This window comes from Salvelinus alpinus, chromosome 6 (genome assembly GCF_045679555.1).
Source record: "Salvelinus alpinus chromosome 6, SLU_Salpinus.1, whole genome shotgun sequence".
Taxonomy (NCBI): domain Eukaryota; kingdom Metazoa; phylum Chordata; class Actinopteri; order Salmoniformes; family Salmonidae; genus Salvelinus; species Salvelinus alpinus.
Window position 1 is genome coordinate 78,718,914 of NC_092091.1, and position 22,392 is coordinate 78,741,305.

At 34.7% G+C, this 22,392-nt stretch overlaps 1 protein-coding gene across 4 annotated transcripts in view; it reads right to left on the minus strand.

Moving 5' to 3' along the window:
- LOC139579458 (up-regulator of cell proliferation-like) overlaps nt 1-22,131 on the minus strand; it is a 584,460-nt gene extending 562,329 nt beyond the window's left edge. Inside the window, exons 1-3 of one of the 4 annotated variants that reach the window (XM_071408140.1) lie at nt 22,010-22,131; nt 17,219-17,381; nt 13,358-13,471 (exon numbers count right to left, since the gene is read on the minus strand). In XM_071408140.1, the coding sequence (XP_071264241.1) occupies nt 13,358-13,471; nt 17,219-17,322 (218 nt within the window). In that variant the 5' untranslated portion in view covers nt 17,323-17,381; nt 22,010-22,131. Of the gene's footprint in view, nt 1-13,357; nt 13,472-17,218; nt 17,382-22,009 lie in introns of those variants that run through there. The other 3 variants (XM_071408143.1, XM_071408142.1, XM_071408141.1) reach the window with 3 other exon arrangements.
- Nucleotides 22,132-22,392: the final 261 nt, after the last annotated feature.

Consider the following 22,392-nt stretch of genomic DNA (forward strand, 5'->3'; position numbering starts at 1 on the left):
GGTAACCTACCTATAACTATCTGTTATCATGATAATATAACACATGGTAACCTACCTAGAACTCTCTGCTATCATGATAATATAACACATGGTAACATTGCACATGGTAACCTTCCTATAACTATCTGTTATCATGATAATATAACACATGGTAACCTACCTATAACTCTCTGTTATCATGATAATATAACACATGGTAACCTACCTATAACTATCTGTTATCATGATAATATAACACATGGTAACCTACCTAGAACTATCTGTTATCATGATAATATAACACATGGTAACCTACCTATAACTGTTATCATGATAATATAACACATGGTAACCTACCTATAACTATCTGTTATCATGATAATATAACACATGGTAACCTACCTATAACTATCTGTTATCATGATAATATAACACATGGTAACCTACCTATAACTATCTGTTATCATGATAATATAACACATGGTAACCTACCTATAACTGTCTGTTATCATGATAATATAACACATGGTAACCTACCTATAACTTCGTTATCATGATAATATAACACATGGTAACCTACCTATAACTATCTGTTATCATGATAATATAACACATAGTAACCTACCTATAATTATCTGTTATCATGATAATATAACACATGGTAACCTACCTATAACTGTCCGTTATCATGATAATATAACACATGGTAACCTACCTATAACTATCTGTTATCATGATAATATAACACATGGTAACCTACCTATAACTGTCCGTTATCATGATAATATAACACATGGTAACCTACCTATAACTATCTGTTATCATGATAATATAACACATGGTAACCTACCTATAACTATCTGTTATCATGATAATATAACATGGTAACCTACCTATAACTGTCCGTTATCATGATAATATAACACATGGTAACCTACCTATAACTATCTGTTATCATGATAATATAACACATGGTAACCTACCTATAACTGTCCGTTATCATGATAATATAACACATGGTAACCTACCTATAACTATCTGTTATCATGATAATATAACACATGGTAACCTACCTATAACTATCTGTTATCATGATAATATAACACATGGTAACCTACCTATAACTGTCCGTTATCATGATAATATAACACATGGTAACCTACCTATAATTATCTGTTATCATGATAATATATCACATGGTAACCTACCTATAACTATCTGTTATCATGATAATATAATACATGGTAACCTACCTATAACTATCTGTTATCATGATAATATAACACATGGTAACCTACCTATAACTATCTGTTATCATGATAATATAACACATGGTAACCTACCTATAACTGTCTGTTATCGTGATAATATAACACATGGTAACCTTCCTATAACTATCTGTTATCATGATAATATAACACATGGTAACCTACCTATCACTATCTGTTATCATGATAATATAACACATGGTAACCTACCTATAACTATCTGTTATCATGTTAATATAACACATGGTAACCTACCTATAACTATCTGTTATCATGATAATATAACACATGGTAACCTACCTATAACTATCTGTTATCATGATAATATAACACATGGTAACCTACCTATAACTATCTGTTATCATGATAATATAACACATGGTAACCTACCTATAACTATCTGTTATCATGATAATATAGCACATGGTAACCTACCTATAACTATCTGTTATCATGATAATATAACACATGGTAACCTACCTATAACTATCTGTTATCATGATAATATAACACATGGTAACCTACCTATAACTATCTGTTATCATGATAATATAACACATGGTAACCTACCTATAACTGTCCGTTATCATGATAATATAACACATGGTAACCTACCTATAACTGTCTGTTATCATGATAATATAACACATGGTAACCTACCTATAACTATCTGTTATCATGATAATATAACACATGGTAACCTACCTATAACTGTCCGTTATCATGATAATATAACACATGGTAACCTACCTATAACTGTCTGTTATCATGATAATATAACACACGGTAACCTTCCTATAACTATCTGTTATCATGATAATATAACACACGGTAACCTACCTATAACTATCTGTTATCATGATAATATAACACATGGTAACCTTCCTATAACTGTTATCATGATAATATAACACATGGTAACCTACCTATAACTATCTGTTATCATGATAATATAACACATGGTAACCTACCTATAACTGTCCGTTATCATGATAATATAACACATGGTAACCTACCTATAACTATCTGTTATCATGATAATATAACACATGGTAACCTACCTATAACTATCTGTTATCATGATAATATAACATGGTAACCTACCTATAACTGTCCGTTATCATGATAATATAACACATGGTAACCTACCTATAACTATCTGTTATCATGATAATATAACACATGGTAACCTACCTATAACTGTCCGTTATCATGATAATATAACACATGGTAACCTACCTATAACTATCTGTTATCATGATAATATAACACATGGTAACCTACCTATAACTATCTGTTATCATGATAATATAACACATGGTAACCTACCTATAACTGTCCGTTATCATGATAATATAACACATGGTAACCTACCTATAATTATCTGTTATCATGATAATATATCACATGGTAACCTACCTATAACTATCTGTTATCATGATAATATAATACATGGTAACCTACCTATAACTATCTGTTATCATGATAATATAACACATGGTAACCTACCTATAACTATCTGTTATCATGATAATATAACACATGGTAACCTACCTATAACTGTCTGTTATCGTGATAATATAACACATGGTAACCTTCCTATAACTATCTGTTATCATGATAATATAACACATGGTAACCTACCTATCACTATCTGTTATCATGATAATATAACACATGGTAACCTACCTATAACTATCTGTTATCATGTTAATATAACACATGGTAACCTACCTATAACTATCTGTTATCATGATAATATAACACATGGTAACCTACCTATAACTATCTGTTATCATGATAATATAACACATGGTAACCTACCTATAACTATCTGTTATCATGATAATATAACACATGGTAACCTACCTATAACTATCTGTTATCATGATAATATAGCACATGGTAACCTACCTATAACTATCTGTTATCATGATAATATAACACATGGTAACCTACCTATAACTATCTGTTATCATGATAATATAACACATGGTAACCTACCTATAACTATCTGTTATCATGATAATATAACACATGGTAACCTACCTATAACTGTCCGTTATCATGATAATATAACACATGGTAACCTACCTATAACTGTCTGTTATCATGATAATATAACACACGGTAACCTTCCTATAACTATCTGTTATCATGATAATATAACACACGGTAACCTACCTATAACTATCTGTTATCATGATAATATAACACATGGTAACCTTCCTATAACTGTTATCATGATAATATAACACATGGTAACCTACCTATAACTATCTGTTATCATGATAATATAACACATGGTAACCTACCTATAACTATCTGTTATCATGATAATATAACACATGGTAACCTACCTATAACTATCTGTTATCATGATAATATAACACATGGTAACCTACCTATAACTATCTGTTATCATGATAATATAACACATGGTAACCTACCTATAACTATCTGTTTTCATGATAATATAGCACATGGTAACCTACCTATAACTATCTGTTATCATGATAATATAACACATGGTAACCTACCTACAACTATCTGTTATCATGATAATATAACACATGGTAACCTTCCTATAACTCGTTATCATGATAATATAACACATGGTAACCTACCTATAACTATCTGTTATCATGATAATATAACACATGGTAACCTACCTACAACTATCTGTTATCATGATAATATAACACATGGTAACCTTCCTATAACTGTTATCATGATAATATAACACATGGTAACCTACCTATAACTATCTGTTATCATGATAATATAACACATGGTAACCTACCTACAACTATCTGTTATCATGATAATATAACACATGGTAACCTTCCTATAACTGTTATCATGATAATATAACACATGGTAACCTACCTATAACTATCTGTTATCATGATAATATAACACATAGTAACCTACCTATAATTATCTGTTATCATGATAATATAACACATGGTAACCTACCTATAACTGTCCGTTATCATGATAATATAACACATGGTAACCTACCTATAACTATCTGTTATCATGATAATATAACACATGGTAACCTACCTATAACTATCTGTTATCATGATAATATAACACATGGTAACCTACCTATCACTATCTGTTATCATGATAATATAACACATGGTAACCTACCTATAACTATCTGTTATCATGTTAATATAACACATGGTAACCTACCTATAACTATCTGTTATCATGATAATATAACACATGGTAACCTACCTATAACTATCTGTTATCATGATAATATAACACATGGTAACCTACCTATAACTATCTGTTATCATGATAATATAACACATGGTAACCTACCTATAACTATCTGTTATCATGATAATATAGCACATGGTAACCTACCTATAACTATCTGTTATCATGATAATATAACACATGGTAACCTACCTATAACTATCTGTTATCATGATAATATAACACATGGTAACCTACCTATAACTATCTGTTATCATGATAATATAACACATGGTAACCTACCTATAACTGTCCGTTATCATGATAATATAACACATGGTAACCTACCTATAACTGTCTGTTATCATGATAATATAACACATGGTAACCTACCTATAACTATCTGTTATCATGATAATATAACACATGGTAACCTACCTATAACTGTCCGTTATCATGATAATATAACACATGGTAACCTACCTATAACTGTCTGTTATCATGATAATATAACACACGGTAACCTTCCTATAACTATCTGTTATCATGATAATATAACACACGGTAACCTACCTATAACTATCTGTTATCATGATAATATAACACATGGTAACCTTCCTATAACTGTTATCATGATAATATAACACATGGTAACCTACCTATAACTATCTGTTATCATGATAATATAACACATGGTAACCTACCTATAACTGTCCGTTATCATGATAATATAACACATGGTAACCTACCTATAACTATCTGTTATCATGATAATATAACACATGGTAACCTACCTATAACTATCTGTTATCATGATAATATAACATGGTAACCTACCTATAACTGTCCGTTATCATGATAATATAACACATGGTAACCTACCTATAACTATCTGTTATCATGATAATATAACACATGGTAACCTACCTATAACTGTCCGTTATCATGATAATATAACACATGGTAACCTACCTATAACTATCTGTTATCATGATAATATAACACATGGTAACCTACCTATAACTATCTGTTATCATGATAATATAACACATGGTAACCTACCTATAACTGTCCGTTATCATGATAATATAACACATGGTAACCTACCTATAATTATCTGTTATCATGATAATATATCACATGGTAACCTACCTATAACTATCTGTTATCATGATAATATAATACATGGTAACCTAACTATAACTATCTGTTATCATGATAATATAAGACATGGTAACCTACCTATAACTATCTGTTATCATGATAATATAACACATGGTAACCTACCTATAACTGTCTGTTATCGTGATAATATAACACATGGTAACCTTCCTATAACTATCTGTTATCATGATAATATAACACATGGTAACCTACCTATCACTATCTGTTATCATGATAATATAACACATGGTAACCTACCTATAACTATCTGTTATCATGTTAATATAACACATGGTAACCTACCTATAACTATCTGTTATCATGATAATATAACACATGGTAACCTACCTATAACTATCTGTTATCATGATAATATAACACATGGTAACCTACCTATAACTATCTGTTATCATGATAATATAACACATGGTAACCTACCTATAACTATCTGTTATCATGATAATATAGCACATGGTAACCTACCTATAACTATCTGTTATCATGATAATATAACACATGGTAACCTACCTATAACTATCTGTTATCATGATAATATAACACATGGTAACCTACCTATAACTATCTGTTATCATGATAATATAACACATGGTAACCTACCTATAACTGTCCGTTATCATGATAATATAACACATGGTAACCTACCTATAACTGTCTGTTATCATGATAATATAACACACGGTAACCTTCCTATAACTATCTGTTATCATGATAATATAACACACGGTAACCTACCTATAACTATCTGTTATCATGATAATATAACACATGGTAACCTTCCTATAACTGTTATCATGATAATATAACACATGGTAACCTACCTATAACTATCTGTTATCATGATAATATAACACATGGTAACCTACCTATAACTATCTGTTATCATGATAATATAACACATGGTAACCTACCTATAACTATCTGTTATCATGATAATATAACACATGGTAACCTACCTATAACTATCTGTTATCATGATAATATAACACATGGTAACCTACCTATAACTATCTGTTATCATGATAATATAACACATGGTAACCTACCTATAACTATCTGTTTTCATGATAATATAGCACATGGTAACCTACCTATAACTATCTGTTATCATGATAATATAACACATGGTAACCTACCTACAACTATCTGTTATCATGATAATATAACACATGGTAACCTTCCTATAACTGTTATCATGATAATATAACACATGGTAACCTACCTATAACTATCTGTTATCATGATAATATAACACATGGTAACCTACCTACAACTATCTGTTATCATGATAATATAACACATGGTAACCTTCCTATAACTGTTATCATGATAATATAACACATGGTAACCTACCTATAACTATCTGTTATCATGATAATATAACACATGGTAACCTACCTACAACTATCTGTTATCATGATAATATAACACATGGTAACCTTCCTATAACTGTTATCATGATAATATAACACATGGTAACCTACCTATAACTATCTGTTATCATGATAATATAACACATAGTAACCTACCTATAATTATCTGTTATCATGATAATATAACACATGGTAACCTACCTATAACTGTCCGTTATCATGATAATATAACACATGGTAACCTACCTATAACTATCTGTTATCATGATAATATAACACATGGTAACCTACCTATAACTATCTGTTATCATGATAATATAACACATGGTAACCTACCTATAACTATCTGTTATCATGATAATATAACACATGGTAACCTACCTATAACTATCTGTTATCATGATAATATAACACATGGTAACCTACCTATAACTGTCCGTTATCATGATAATATAACACATGGTAACCTACCTATAACTATCTGTTATCATGATAATATAACACATGGTAACCTACCTATAACTATCTGTTATCATGATAATATAACACATGGTAACCTACCTATAACTGTCCGTTATCATGATAATATATCACATGGTAACCTACCTATAACTATCTGTTATCATGATAATATAATACATGGTAACCTACCTATAACTATCTGTTATCATGATAATATAACACATTGTAACCTACCTATAACTATCTGTTATCATGATAATATAACATGGTAACCTACCTATAACTCTATGCTATCATGATAATATAACATGGTAACCTACCTATAACTCTATGCTATCATGATAATATAACACATGGTAACCTACCTATAACTATCTGTTATCATGATAATATAACATGGTAACCTACCTATAACTCTATGCTATCATGATAATATAACACATGGTAACCTACCTATAACTATCTGTTATCATGATAATATAACACATGGTAACCTTCCTATAACTATCTGTTATCATGATAATATAACACATGGTAACCTACCTATAACTCTATGCTATCATGATAATATAACACATGGTAACCTTCCTATAACTGTTATCATGATAATATAACACATGGTAACCTACCTATAACTATCTGTTATCATGATAATATAACACATAGTAACCTACCTATAATTATCTGTTATCATGATAATATAACACATGGTAACCTACCTATAACTGTCCGTTATCATGATAATATAACACATGGTATCCTACCTATAACTATCTGTTATCATGATAATATAACACATGGTAACCTACCTATAACTATCTGTTATCATGATAATATAACATGGTAACCTACCTATAACTATCTGTTATCATGATAATATAACACATGGTAACCTACCTATAACTGTCTGTTATCATGATAATATAACACATGGTAACCTACCTATAACTATCTGTTATCATGATAATATAACACATGGTAACCTACCTATAACTATCTGTTATCATGATAATATAACACATGGTAACCTACCTATAACTATCTGTTATCATGATAATATAACACATGGTAACCTACCTATAACTATCTGTTATCATGATAATATAACACATGGTAACCTACCTATAACTGTCCGTTATCATGATAATATAACACATGGTAACCTACCTATAACTATCTGTTATCATGATAATATAACACATGGTAACCTACCTATAACTATCTGTTATCATGATAATATAACACATGGTAACCTACCTATAACTGTCCGTTATCATGATAATATAACACATGGTAACCTACCTATAATTATCTGTTATCATGATAATATATCACATGGTAACCTACCTATAACTATCTGTTATCATGATAATATAACATGGTAACCTACCTATAACTATCTGTTATCATGATAATATAACATGGTAACCTACCTATAACTATCTGTTATCATGATAATATAACACATGGTAACCTACCTATAACTATCTGTTATCATGATAATATAACACATGGTAACCTACCTAGAACTCTATGCTATCATGATAATATAACACATGGTAACATTGCACATGGTAACCTTCCTATAACTATCTGTTATCATGATAATATAACACATGGTAACCTACCTATAACTCTCTGTTATCATGATAATATAACACATGGTAACCTACCTATAACTTCTGTTATCATGATAATATAACATGGTAACCTACCTAGAACTATCTGTTATCATGATAATATAACACATGGTAACCTACCTATCTGTTATCATGTTAATATAACACATGGTAACCTACCTATAACTATCTGTTATCATGATAATATAACATGGTAACCTACCTATAACTATCTGTTATCATGATAATATAACACATGGTAACCTACCTATAACTATCTGTTATCATGATAATATAACACATGGTAACCTACCTATAACTGTCTGTTATCATGATAATATAACACATGGTAACCTACCTATAACTATCTGTTATCATGATAATATAACACATGGTAACCTACCTATAACTGTCCGTTATCATGATAATATAACACATGGTAACCTACCTATAACTATCTGTTATCATGATAATATAACACATGGTAACCTACCTATAACTATCTGTTATCATGATAATATAACACATGGTAACCTACCTATAACTGTCCGTTATCATGATAATATAACACATGGTAACCTACCTATAATTATCTGTTATCATGATAATATATCACATGGTAACCTACCTATAACTATCTGTTATCATGATAATATAATACATGGTAACCTACCTATAACTATCTGTTATCATGATAATATAACACATTGTAACCTACCTATAACTATCTGTTATCATGATAATATAACACATGGTAACCTACCTATAACTGTCTGTTATCGTGATAATATAACACATGGTAACCTTCCTATAACTATCTGTTATCATGATAATATAACACATGGTAACCTACCTATCACTATCTGTTATCATGATAATATAACACATGGTAACCTACCTATAACTATCTGTTATCATGTTAATATAACACATGGTAACCTACCTATAACTATCTGTTATCATGATAATATAACACATGGTAACCTACCTATAACTATCTGTTATCATGATAATATAACATATGGTAACCTACCTATAACTATCTGTTATCATGATAATATAACACATGGTAACCTACCTATAACTATCTGTTATCATGATAATATAGCACATGGTAACCTACCTATAACTGTCCGTTATCATGATAATATAACACATGGTAACCTACCTATAACTGTCTGTTATCATGATAATATAACACACGGTAACCTTCCTATAACTATCTGTTATCATGATAATATAACACACGGTAACCTACCTATAACTATATGTTATCATGATAATATAACACATGGTAACCTTCCTATAACTGTTATCATGATAATATAACACATGGTAACCTACCTATAACTATCTGTTATCATGATAATATAACACATGGTAACCTACCTATACCTGTTATCATGATAATATAACACATGGTAACCTACCTATAACTATCTGTTATCATGATAATATAACACATGGTAACCTACCTATAACTATCTGTTATCATGATAATATAACACATGGTAACCTACCTATAACTGTCCGTTATCATGATAATATAACACATGGTAACCTACCTATAATTATCTGTTATCATGATAATATATCACATGGTAACCTACCTATAACTATCTGTTATCATGATAATATAATACATGGTAACCTACCTATAACTATCTGTTATCATGATAATATAACATGGTAACCTACCTATAACTCTATGCTATCATGATAATATAACATGGTAACCTACCTATAACTCTATGCTATCATGATAATATAACACATGGTAACCTACCTATAACTATCTGTTATCATGATAATATAACATGGTAACCTACCTATAACTCTATGCTATCATGATAATATAACACATGGTAACCTTCCTATAACTATCTGTTATCATGATAATATAACACATGGTAACCTACCTATAACTCTATGCTATCATGATAATATAACACATGGTAACCTACCTATAACTATCTGTTATCATGATAATATAACACATGGTAACCTACCTATAACTATCTGTTATCATGATAATATAACACATGGTAACCTACCTAGAACTCTATGCTATCATGATAATATAACACATGGTAACATTGCACATGGTAACCTACCTATAACTATCTGTTATCATGATAATATAACACATGGTAACCTACCTATAACTATCTGTTTTCATGATAATATAGCACATGGTAACCTACCTATAACTATCTGTTATCATGATAATATAACACATGGTAACCTACCTACAACTATCTGTTATCATGATAATATAACACATGGTAACCTTCCTATAACTGTTATCATGATAATATAACACATGGTAACCTACCTATAACTATCTGTTATCATGATAATATAACACATGGTAACCTACCTACAACTATCTGTTATCATGATAATATAACACATGGTAACCTTCCTATAACTGTTATCATGATAATATAACACATGGTAACCTACCTATAACTATCTGTTATCATGATAATATAACACATGGTAACCTTCCTATAACTGTTATCATGATAATATAACACATGGTAACCTACCTATAACTATCTGTTATCATGATAATATAACACATGGTAACCTACCTATAACTATCTGTTATCATGATAATATAACACATGGTAACCTACCTATACCTGTTATCATGATAATATAACACATGGTAACCTACCTATAACTATCTGTTATCATGATAATATAACACATGGTAACCTACCTATAACTATCTGTTATCATGATAATATAACACATGGTAACCTACCTATAACTATCTGTTATCATGATAATATAACACATGGTAACCTACCTATAACTATCTGTTATCATGATAATATAACACATGGTAACCTACCTATAACTATCTGTTTTCATGATAATATAGCACATGGTAACCTACCTATAACTATCTGTTATCATGATAATATTACACATGGTAACCTAGCTATAACTATCTGTTATCATGATAATATAACACATGGTAACCTAGCTATAACTATCTGTTATCATGATAATATAACACATGGTAACCTACCTATAACTATCTGTTATCATGATAATATAACACATGGTAACCTACCTATAACTATCTGTTATCATGATAATATAACACATTGTAACCTACCTATAACTATCTGTTATCATGATAATATAACACATGGTAACCTACCTATAACTATCTGTTATCATGATAATATAACACATGGTAACCTACCTATAACTATCTGTTATCATGATAATATAACACATGGTAACCTACCTATAACTATCTGTTATCATGATAATATAACACATGGTAACCTACCTATAACTATCTGTTATCATGATAATATAACACATTGTAACCTACCTATAACTATCTGTTATCATGATAATATAACACATGGTAACCTACCTATAACTATCTGTTATCATGATAATATAACACATTGTAACCTACCTATAACTATCTGTTATCATGATAATATAACACATGGTAACCTACCTATAACTATCTGTTATCATGATAATATAACACATGGTAACCTACCTATAACTATCCGTTATCATGATAATATAACACATGGTAACCTACCTATAACTATCTGTTATCATGATAATATAACACATGGTAACCTACCTATAACTATCTGTTATCATGATAATATAACACATGGTAACCTACCTATAACTATCTGTTATCATGATAATATAACACATTGTAACCTACCTATAACTATCTGTTATCATGATAATATAACACATGGTAACCTACCTATAACTATCTGTTATCCTGATAATATAACAAATGGTAACCTACCTATAACTATCTGTTATCATGATAATATAACACATGGTAACCTACTGTACCTATAACTGTCTGTTATCATGATAATATAACACATGGTAACCTACCTATAACTATCTGTTATCATGATAATATAACACATGGTAACCTACCTATAACTATCTGTTATCCTGATAATATAACAAATGGTAACCTACCTATAACTATCTGTTATCATGATAATATAACACATGGTAACCTACTGTACCTATAACTGTCTGTTATCATGATAATATAACACATGGTAACCTACCTATAACTATCTGTTATCATGATAATATAACACATGGTAACCTACCTATAACTATCTGTTATCTTGATGTGTATTTTTGCTTTACATTAAGTCAGACATTTTATTTCATGAGGTCAGCAATATTACAACATAGGCCTGTATTTACAGCTGGGTGCACATCAGAATCTCACCCTTTGTTTCGTAGAGAGTCTGCTCTTCTGAAATGAAGAGGGTATTCCATGGATCGCTCAGTCTTCATTGATAGAAAACCAGAGGAAATAGACTCTGCTTTCTCTGATTGGCCCCTAGTAGTACAAGACAGTCACACAAAAAAATCGAATAAAACACTAAACATACAAAACAAATGCAATAACATTTATTATATTCCTCTTCCACATAATAATGATCTGAATCACCAAAATGTGAATTTTAGCTTTTCTTATTCTCGCCAACTACATAAATAAACAATCATTATAGGAACTTATTGACTTTTCCAGGTAGAACATAGAACGTAAGAGACTGCTCTTTCAACGTTGCACCGTCATAGGATGCCACCTTTCCAATAAGTCAGTTCGTCAAATGTCTGCCCTGCTAGAGCTACCCCGGTCAATTGTATGTGCTATTATTGTGAAGTCGAAACGTCTAGGAGCAACAACGGCTCAGCCGCAAAGTGGTAGGCCACACAAGCTCACAGAATGGGACCGCCGAGTACTGAAGTACATTGTGTGTAAAAATCGTCTGTCCTCGCTTGAAACACTCACTACTGAGTTCCAAACTGCCTCTGGAAGCAATGTCAGCACAAGAACTAGTTTCATGAAATGGGTTTCCATGGCCGAGCAGCCGCACACAAACCTAAGATTACCATGCGCAATGCCAAGTGTCGGTTGGAGTCGTGTAAAGCGCGCCGCAATTGGACTCTGGCGCAGTGGAAACGCGTTCTCTGGAGTTATGAATCACGCTACACCATCTGGCAGTCCGACGGACAAATCTGGGTGTGTCGGATGCCAGGAGAACACTACCTGCCCCAACGCATAATGCCAACTGTAAAATTTGGTGGAGGAGGAATAATGGTCTGGGGCTGTTTTTCATGGTTCGGGCTAGGCCCCTTAGTTCAGGTGAGGGGAAACCTACAGCATACAATGACATTCCAGACAATTCTGTGCTTCCACTTTTGTGGCAACAGTTTAGGGAAGGCCCTTTCCTGTGTCAGCATGACAATGCCTCCGTGCTCAAAGCGAGGGCCATACATAAATGGTTTGTCGAGATTTGTGTGGAAGAACTTGACAGGCTTGCACAGAGCCTTGACCTCAACCCCATTGAACACCTTTGGGATAAATTGGAACGCAGCCTGTGAGCCCTAATCGCCCAACATCAGTGCTCGACCACACTATAATCTATGTGGCTGAATGGAATAAAGTCCGAGCAGCAACGTTCCAACATCTAGTGGAAATCCTCCTCAAAAGAGTGGAGGCTGTTATAGCAGCAAAGAGGGGACCAAATCCATATTATTGCCCATGATTTTGGAATGAGATACTTTTGGCTATGTAGTGTATATCTACCTCAAATACCTCGTACTTCTGCACATTGATCTGGTACCAAAACTCCCTGTGTATAGCTCCACATTGATCTGGTACCAAAACTCCCTGTATAGAGCTCCACATTGATCTGGTACCAAAACTCCCTGTATAGAGCTCCACATTGATCTGGTACCAAAACTCCCTGTATAGAGCTCCACATTGATCTGGTACCAAAACTCCCTGTATATAGATCCACATTGATCTGGTACCAAAACTCCCTGTATAGAGCTCCACATTGATCTGGTACCAAAACTCCCTGTATAGAGCTCCACATTGATCGGGCACTCCCTGTAAAGTGGACTTGGAAAGTATTCAGACCCCTTGACTTTATCCGTTACAGCCTTATTCTAAAATTGATGAGAAAACCCAATTGAATCAATCTACACACAATACCCCATAATAACAAAGCAAAAACAGGTTTAGAAATGTTAGCAAATCATTAAAAATAAAAAACAGAAATATCACATTTACATAAGTATTCAGACATTTCTCAGTACTTTGTTGAAGCCCCTTTGGCAGTGATTACAGCCTCGAGTCTTCTTGGGTATGATGTTACAAGCTTGTCACACCAGTATTTAGGGAGTTTCTCCCATTCTTTTCTGCAGATCCTCTCAAGCTATGTCAGGTTGGATGGGGAGCATTGCTGCACAGCTATTGTCAGGTCTCTCCAGAGATGTATGATCGGTTCAAGTCTGGGCTCTGGCTGGGCCACTCAAGGACATTCAGAGACTTGTCCCGAAGCCACTCCTGCGTTGTCTTGGTTGTGTGCTTAGGGTTGTTGTCCTGTTGGAAGGTAAACATTCGCCCCAGTCTGAAGTCCTGAGCGCTCTGGAGCAGGTTTTCATCAAGGATCTCTCTGTACTTTGCTCCGTTCATCTTTCCCCTCGATCCTTACTAGTCTCTCAGTCCCTGCTGCTGAAAAACATCCCCACAGCATGATTCGGCCACCACCATACTTCACCATAGGGATGGTGCCAAGTTTCCTCCAGATGTCACGCTTGGCATTCAGGAGAGAGAGTTTAATCTTGATTTCATCAGACCAGAGAATCGTGTTTCTCATGGTCTGAGAGTCCTTTAGGTGCCAAACTCCAAGCGGGCTGTCATGTTCCTTTTCTGGCCAGTCTACCATAAAGGCCTGATTGGTGGAGTGTTGCAGAGATGGTTGTCGTTCTGGAAGGTTCTCCCACCTCCACAGAGGAAGTCTGGAGCTCTGTCAGAGTGACCATCAGCTTCTTGTTCACCTCCCTAACCAAGGCCCTCCTCCCCGATTGCTCGGTTTGGCCGGGCAGCCAGCTCTAGGAAGTGTCTTGTTGATTCCAAACTTCTTCCATTTAAGAATTATGGAGGCCACTGTGTTCTTGAGCACCTTCAATGATGCATAAATGTTTTGGTACCCTTCCACAGCTCTGTGCCACGACACAATCCTGTCTGAGCTCTACGGAGAATGGCTTGGTTTTTGCTCTGACATGCACGGTCAACTATGGGACTTTCCAAATCATGTACAATCAATTGAATTTACCACAGGTGGATTCCAATCAAGTTGTACAAACATCTCAAGGATGATCAATGGAAACAGGATGCACCTGAGCTCAATTTTGAATCTCAAAGCAAAGGGTCTGAATACTTAGATAAATAAGGTATCTGTTTTATTTTTAATAAATTATAAAAATCTGTTTACCCTTTGTCATTATGGGGTATTGTATGTAGATTGGTGAGGAAACAAATAATTTAAGCCATTTTAGCATAAGGCTGTAACGTAACTAAATGTGGAAACAGGATGAGTCTGAATACTTTCCAAATACACTGTATATTTTATAGTGTATTTTATTTCTCGTGTTACTATTTTATTTTATTTGTTGTTTTTAGTATTATTTTCAAACTGTATAGCTCGTAAGCAAGCATTTCACAGTAAAGTCTACACCCGTTGTATTCTGCGCATGTGACAAATAACATTTGATTTGCACTACCACTGGCCCTTGATTTGTCCTCACAGTTATTTACACCAACTATATTGATTAGAATTAAAGGAATTAAAACATCCCATCATGATTAGGGTCATTATAGGGGCAGCAGGTAGCCTAGCGGTTAAGAGCATTGGGCCTTTAACTGTGCAGGTTGCTGGTTTGAATCCCCGAGCCAACAGTGTGGAAAAATATGCCTTTCTGCCCTTGAGGAAGGCAGTTAAAACCCCAACAATAACTGCTCCCTGGGTGCCGATGACGTGATGTTGACTAAAGCAGCCCCCCGCACCTCTCTGATACAGAGGGGTTGGGTTAAATGTGGAAGACACAATTCAGTTGAATGCATTCAGCTATGCAACTGACTAGCAGCAACTCAGTATCCTTCATAGAAATCATATGAACATATTACTATATATTTGAGAGGTGTGTTGTATTTAGGTAAAAATCCTCATGTAAATCTATTACATAATTATAGCATAGGATCTAAAAGTATTCAACAAGAACACAAACACACCTCATATCAGGGTCCATGGTCTCATCAAGATTCTTGCTTGGTGACCCGTCCTTACGTCTTTCTTTAGGGATGGCTCCACCCTCAGTCCCCTGATGATAACTCATTATAACTCTGAGAGGAGACCTCACAATCCTGAAGAGGACCGGTCTGGTCACATATCAATCTGTAAATAAGAAGAGTAAACACCATTATATTAAAACGTTTAAATACAAAAGCAGAGTAGGCCTACTGTTGACCTGCAGTGCTGGGGATTTAAATTGACATTGTAATGACATCCTGTAAATGTCACGGTCGTCTGAATGAATGGACCACGCGCAGCGTACTTAGAGTTCCACATGTTTAATAAATATGAAAATTACCAAAAACAAACAGAAGAAACCGAAACGTGACGTTCTGGGCTGCTCACAGGCAGCTACACAAAAACAAGATCCCACACAATGCAGGTGGGAAAGGCTGCCTAAATATGATCCCCAATCAGAGACAACAATAGACAGCTGCCTCTGAGTGGGAACCATACCAGGCCTGCTTCTCTCCACAACAAGGCTATTGAGACAGAGTGATGTGGCACTCAGTGTTGAGGCTGATACAGGCAATGCATGCAGGAGGAATCAGAGGAGACAGAGGTTAGTACAGTGGTTCCCAAACTTGGGGTTGGGCCCCATGTGAGGTCCCCTGAGAAAATCTGTACTAATCTTATCAAACAAATTACGAAGAAAAAAGAAGATTTTTCAATATGAACATCTCCACATGGCCTGTCCTCCCCATAGGCCTACATTAAAATGGTCAAAAACTGATCTGTTTCACCTGTCATTGTAATTGTCTCCACCCCCTCCAGGTGTTGTCCATCTTCCCCATTATCCCATGTGTATTTATACCTGTGTTCTCTGTTTGTCTGTTGCCAGTTCGACTTGTTTGTCAAGTCAAACAGCATTTTTCTCAGCTCCTGCTTTTCCCAAGTCTCTCTTTTTCGCACACTCCTGGTTTTGACCCTTGCCTGCCCCTGACCCTGCCTGCCATCCTGTACATTTGCCCCACCTCTGCCTGACCTGACCCTGAGCCTGCCTGCCATCCTGTACATTTGCCCCACCTCTGGATTACCGACCTCTGCCTGACCTGACCCTGAGCCTGCCTGCCATCCTGTACATTTGCCCCTTTACTCTGGATTATCGACCTCTGCCTGACCTGACCCTGAGCCTGCCTGCCATCCTGTACATTTGCCCCTTTACTCTGGATTATCGACCCCTGCCTGCCTTGACCTGTCATTGCCTGCCCCTGTTGCTATAATAAACTTTGTTACTTCGACAGTCTGCATCTGGGTCTTAACTTGATTCCTGATCAAATGTGATCAAAATGCTGCGGTTTTAAACATGTCATATGGTTTTGTTCTGTCGCTGGTGCTACATGTCAGTGTGAATCATTTCACATATCTCCCCTCTTTCAGTGTATAACGTTACAGTTGTATAGCTAGGCTATGGGTTTGTAGATTGATTAAGGTGAATTAACCGACAGCAGCTAAGGTGATAATTGCAGGGGCCATTTTTACTTGTTCATGCTGTTCTGCAAATAACGTTTTAATGTTTTGTTATTGTATAGAAATGCAGAAAATGAGCTTCAACCTTCAGGAGGAAACTCCTTCATTCACCAGTTTACACTTTCCTCAATAACTGACTGCTTATCGGTTTCCAGGTTATGGTTGAAAGGAAGATGGAGGACAGGAGAGACTTTTTCTAATTGAGAATCTCCCATCATTGTTCACTATACCTGTACCTAACTAGTGCATTAATAAAACATGGAATGGAATACTGAGTGCATCAGTTATCAGTTTAATGAAACCATGGACTGGACTATCAGTAATGTTCACTAGTAGGATACACTACAGTAGTTATCAGTATAATGAAAACATGGACTGGACTATCAGTAATGTTCACTAGTAGGATACACTACAGTAGTTATCAGTATAATGAAAACATGGACTGGACTTACAGTAATGTTCACTAGTAGGATACACTACAGTAGTTATCAGTATAATGAAAACATGGACTGGACTATCAGTAATGTTCACTAGTAGGATACACTACAGTAGTTATCAGTATAATGAAAACATGGACTGGACTAACAGTAATGTTCACTAGTAGGATACACTACAGTAGTTATCAGTATAATGAAACCATGGACTGGACTATCAGTAATGTTCACTAGTTGGCTACACTACAGTCGTTATCAGTATAATGAAAACATGGACTGGACTGTCAGTAATGTTCACTAGTAGGATACACTACAGTAGTTATCAGTATAATGAAACCACGGACTGGACTATCAGTAATGTTCACTAGTAGGATACACTACAGTAGTTATCAGTACAATGAAACCACGGACTGGACATCTGTAATGATCACTGTAGACTACAGTAGACACATAAAGAAGAGTGTCTTAACAAATGAAGGTATCTGTTCAGCACTGCCTCAATACTGTCATAATATAATGCTGATGGCTGCTGTATTTGTCTAGTATGATAAATCAGTTGATTTAGGATGGACTACTTGTAAAGGTGCACCATCATCATGTGATTTAGTTGATCCTTTTCATGTCAGTCATTTCTTATGAAATTATAGTCATCAGTTGTAGAGTTTCATTTGTAATAGACAGTCTACCACCTGCCATTGTAGGCCATATTTTCTGACACAGAACAGTGAATACTGTCCTCAGGTGGCTGCCCTGCCCTTAGTCTGCCTCCTGTCCCTCCTATCACCATGGATACATCTTCCTGAAAACAATGGCACTACACTTTATTTAAACCTGTTCTGCCAGTTCATGTCCTAAAAGATTAGACTGTTCCAATGTGGTTAGTCAATAAGATGACAGTTTACAGTCAACACCTAGAGTTGCTATCAAACAGATAGGTCATATTTCTGGTTCGTCCATAACTTGTTTCCTGCTTGTAGCAGGGTGCGGTTACAGGAATCGTTCTAACTATAAGTCACATGATTTCATGAGAAAAATGTTCTGCAGTAAGGGGTGTGTAAAGCAAGTCAAGGTGTCGTTGGATGAATGTCAACAAGATGCATAACCAGAATTGTTAAAATAACAATGTTTTAATTCAATCTGTTCATGCCCTAAAGTTCATGCCCTAAAACCCTCCAATTCAAAATCTTGACCTCAAATTAGACCTGGGACACCAGGTGGGTGCAATCAATTATCAGGTAGAAGAGAAAACAGCCCCATTTCAAGATTTGAATACCCCTGCCCTAAAATAAGACTATGTTCAAATGTAGTCCATGAAGAGGTATGCCGAATAGGATTATGTGCACAGCTATTAACCTCACATGTAGCTATAGCAATTGGGCCAGGGGTATTCACATTTTACTCTACGAGGACTACTGCTGCTTTTCTGTTCAACCTGATAATTTATGGCACCACCTGGTGACCCAGGTCTAAATCAGTCCCTGATTAGAGGAATAATTTTAGAAAAGCAGTGGAACTGATTTAGAAATCCAGATTTGAATTTGAGGGGATTAGGCCTACAGCTCTGGTCCAGATTTGAATTTGAGGGGATTAGGCCTACAGCTCTGGTCCAGATTTGAATTTGAGGGGATTAGGCCTACAGCTCTGGTCCAGATTTGAATTTGAGGGGATTAGGCCTACAGCTCTGGTCCATATTTGAATTTGAGGGGATTAGGCCTACAGCTCTGGTCCAGATTTGAATTTGAGGGGATTAGGCCTACAGCTCTGGTCCAGATTTGAATTTGAGGGGATTAGGCCTACAGCTAACTACATTTAGAGAAAGATGGCGCTCCAGATTGTTTTTTTCAGCATACAAACATTACATCTCACAACGCCTGGAGGAGTGTGTATCACGTCAGGAAACCCCTTCATGTGACATATTATCATGTTGCAATCTTCTGAGACTCGCAGCGCAGCCGCAAAACAAAGTACCTGGAACGCTGCCAGACAGTTTGCAAGTATTTACAAAAATAACATTAACAATAGACAATTGTTTCATGTGTGCTAAGAACAAATAAAACCATTTTTGTAAACTTCCTTACATTCTGTCATCATTCTAGATCTGGGCCATTTGATTTTTACTTGTTCAAATTACCTGAGAGGAATTGCAATTTTTATGACATTGTGAGCTCTAAAGTCTTTCCCAGTTTGAATTAGAATCAGCCTACCTGCCAGTCATCAAAACATATCTTAACCTGACACTTCACAGTGGTGTAAAGTACTTTTGGGGGTATCTGTACTTTACTATTAATATTTTTGCCAACTTTTACTTTTACTTCACTACATTCCTCAAGAAAACAATGTACATTTTACTCCATAAATTTTCCCTGACACCCAAAAGTACTTGTTACATTTTGACAGGAAAATGGTCCAATTCACGCACTTATCAAGAGAACATCCCTGTTCATCCCTACTGCCTCTGATCTGGCGGACTCACTAAACACAAACGCTTCGTTTGTAAATTATGTCTGAGTGTGCCCCTGGCTATCCGGCAATATAAATAAAATAAAATTGTGCCGTCTGGTTTGCTTAATATAAGAAATTTGAAATGGTTTATACTTGTACTTGTACTTTTGATATTTAAGTACATTTCAGCAATTCCATTTACTTTTGATACGTAAGTATATTTAAAACCAAATACTTTGACTTTTACTCAAGTAGTATTTTACTGCGTGACTTTCACTGTTACTTGAGTCAGTTTCTATTAATAAGGTATCTTTACTTTAACTCACTTATGACAATTGAGTACTAATTCCACCACTGCACTTTTATAAAAACATGTTGACTTACCATTTTCCTGCTGCATTCAGAGTAGCCTGGAGCATGTACTGACAGGGTTATAACAAAAGGGTTGAAACCTAAGGTGTTGTTTCAGAGGTGAGACGAGGAAGACAGCCAGGAGGTGAGGGGAGGAGCATCTGTGCATGCATCACATGGGACAACTTTAGCAAAGATGGTGAGCATGCTTTTCCCGCGTGAGGTCACAGTTCCTCCATAATATTTGGCATGCTCACGCGAGAGAGTTTACTTATTTTCACATCCTGCTCGCCCCACCCACACTGCCCCGACCAGAAAGAATTTGCCAGTGAGAAGGTTCACCCAGGGGCACCCCCTTCGCGTGGAGGGGCAATAAGTAGTCCACTCGAGTGGCCCCTCCCCAATCCAAATAAATT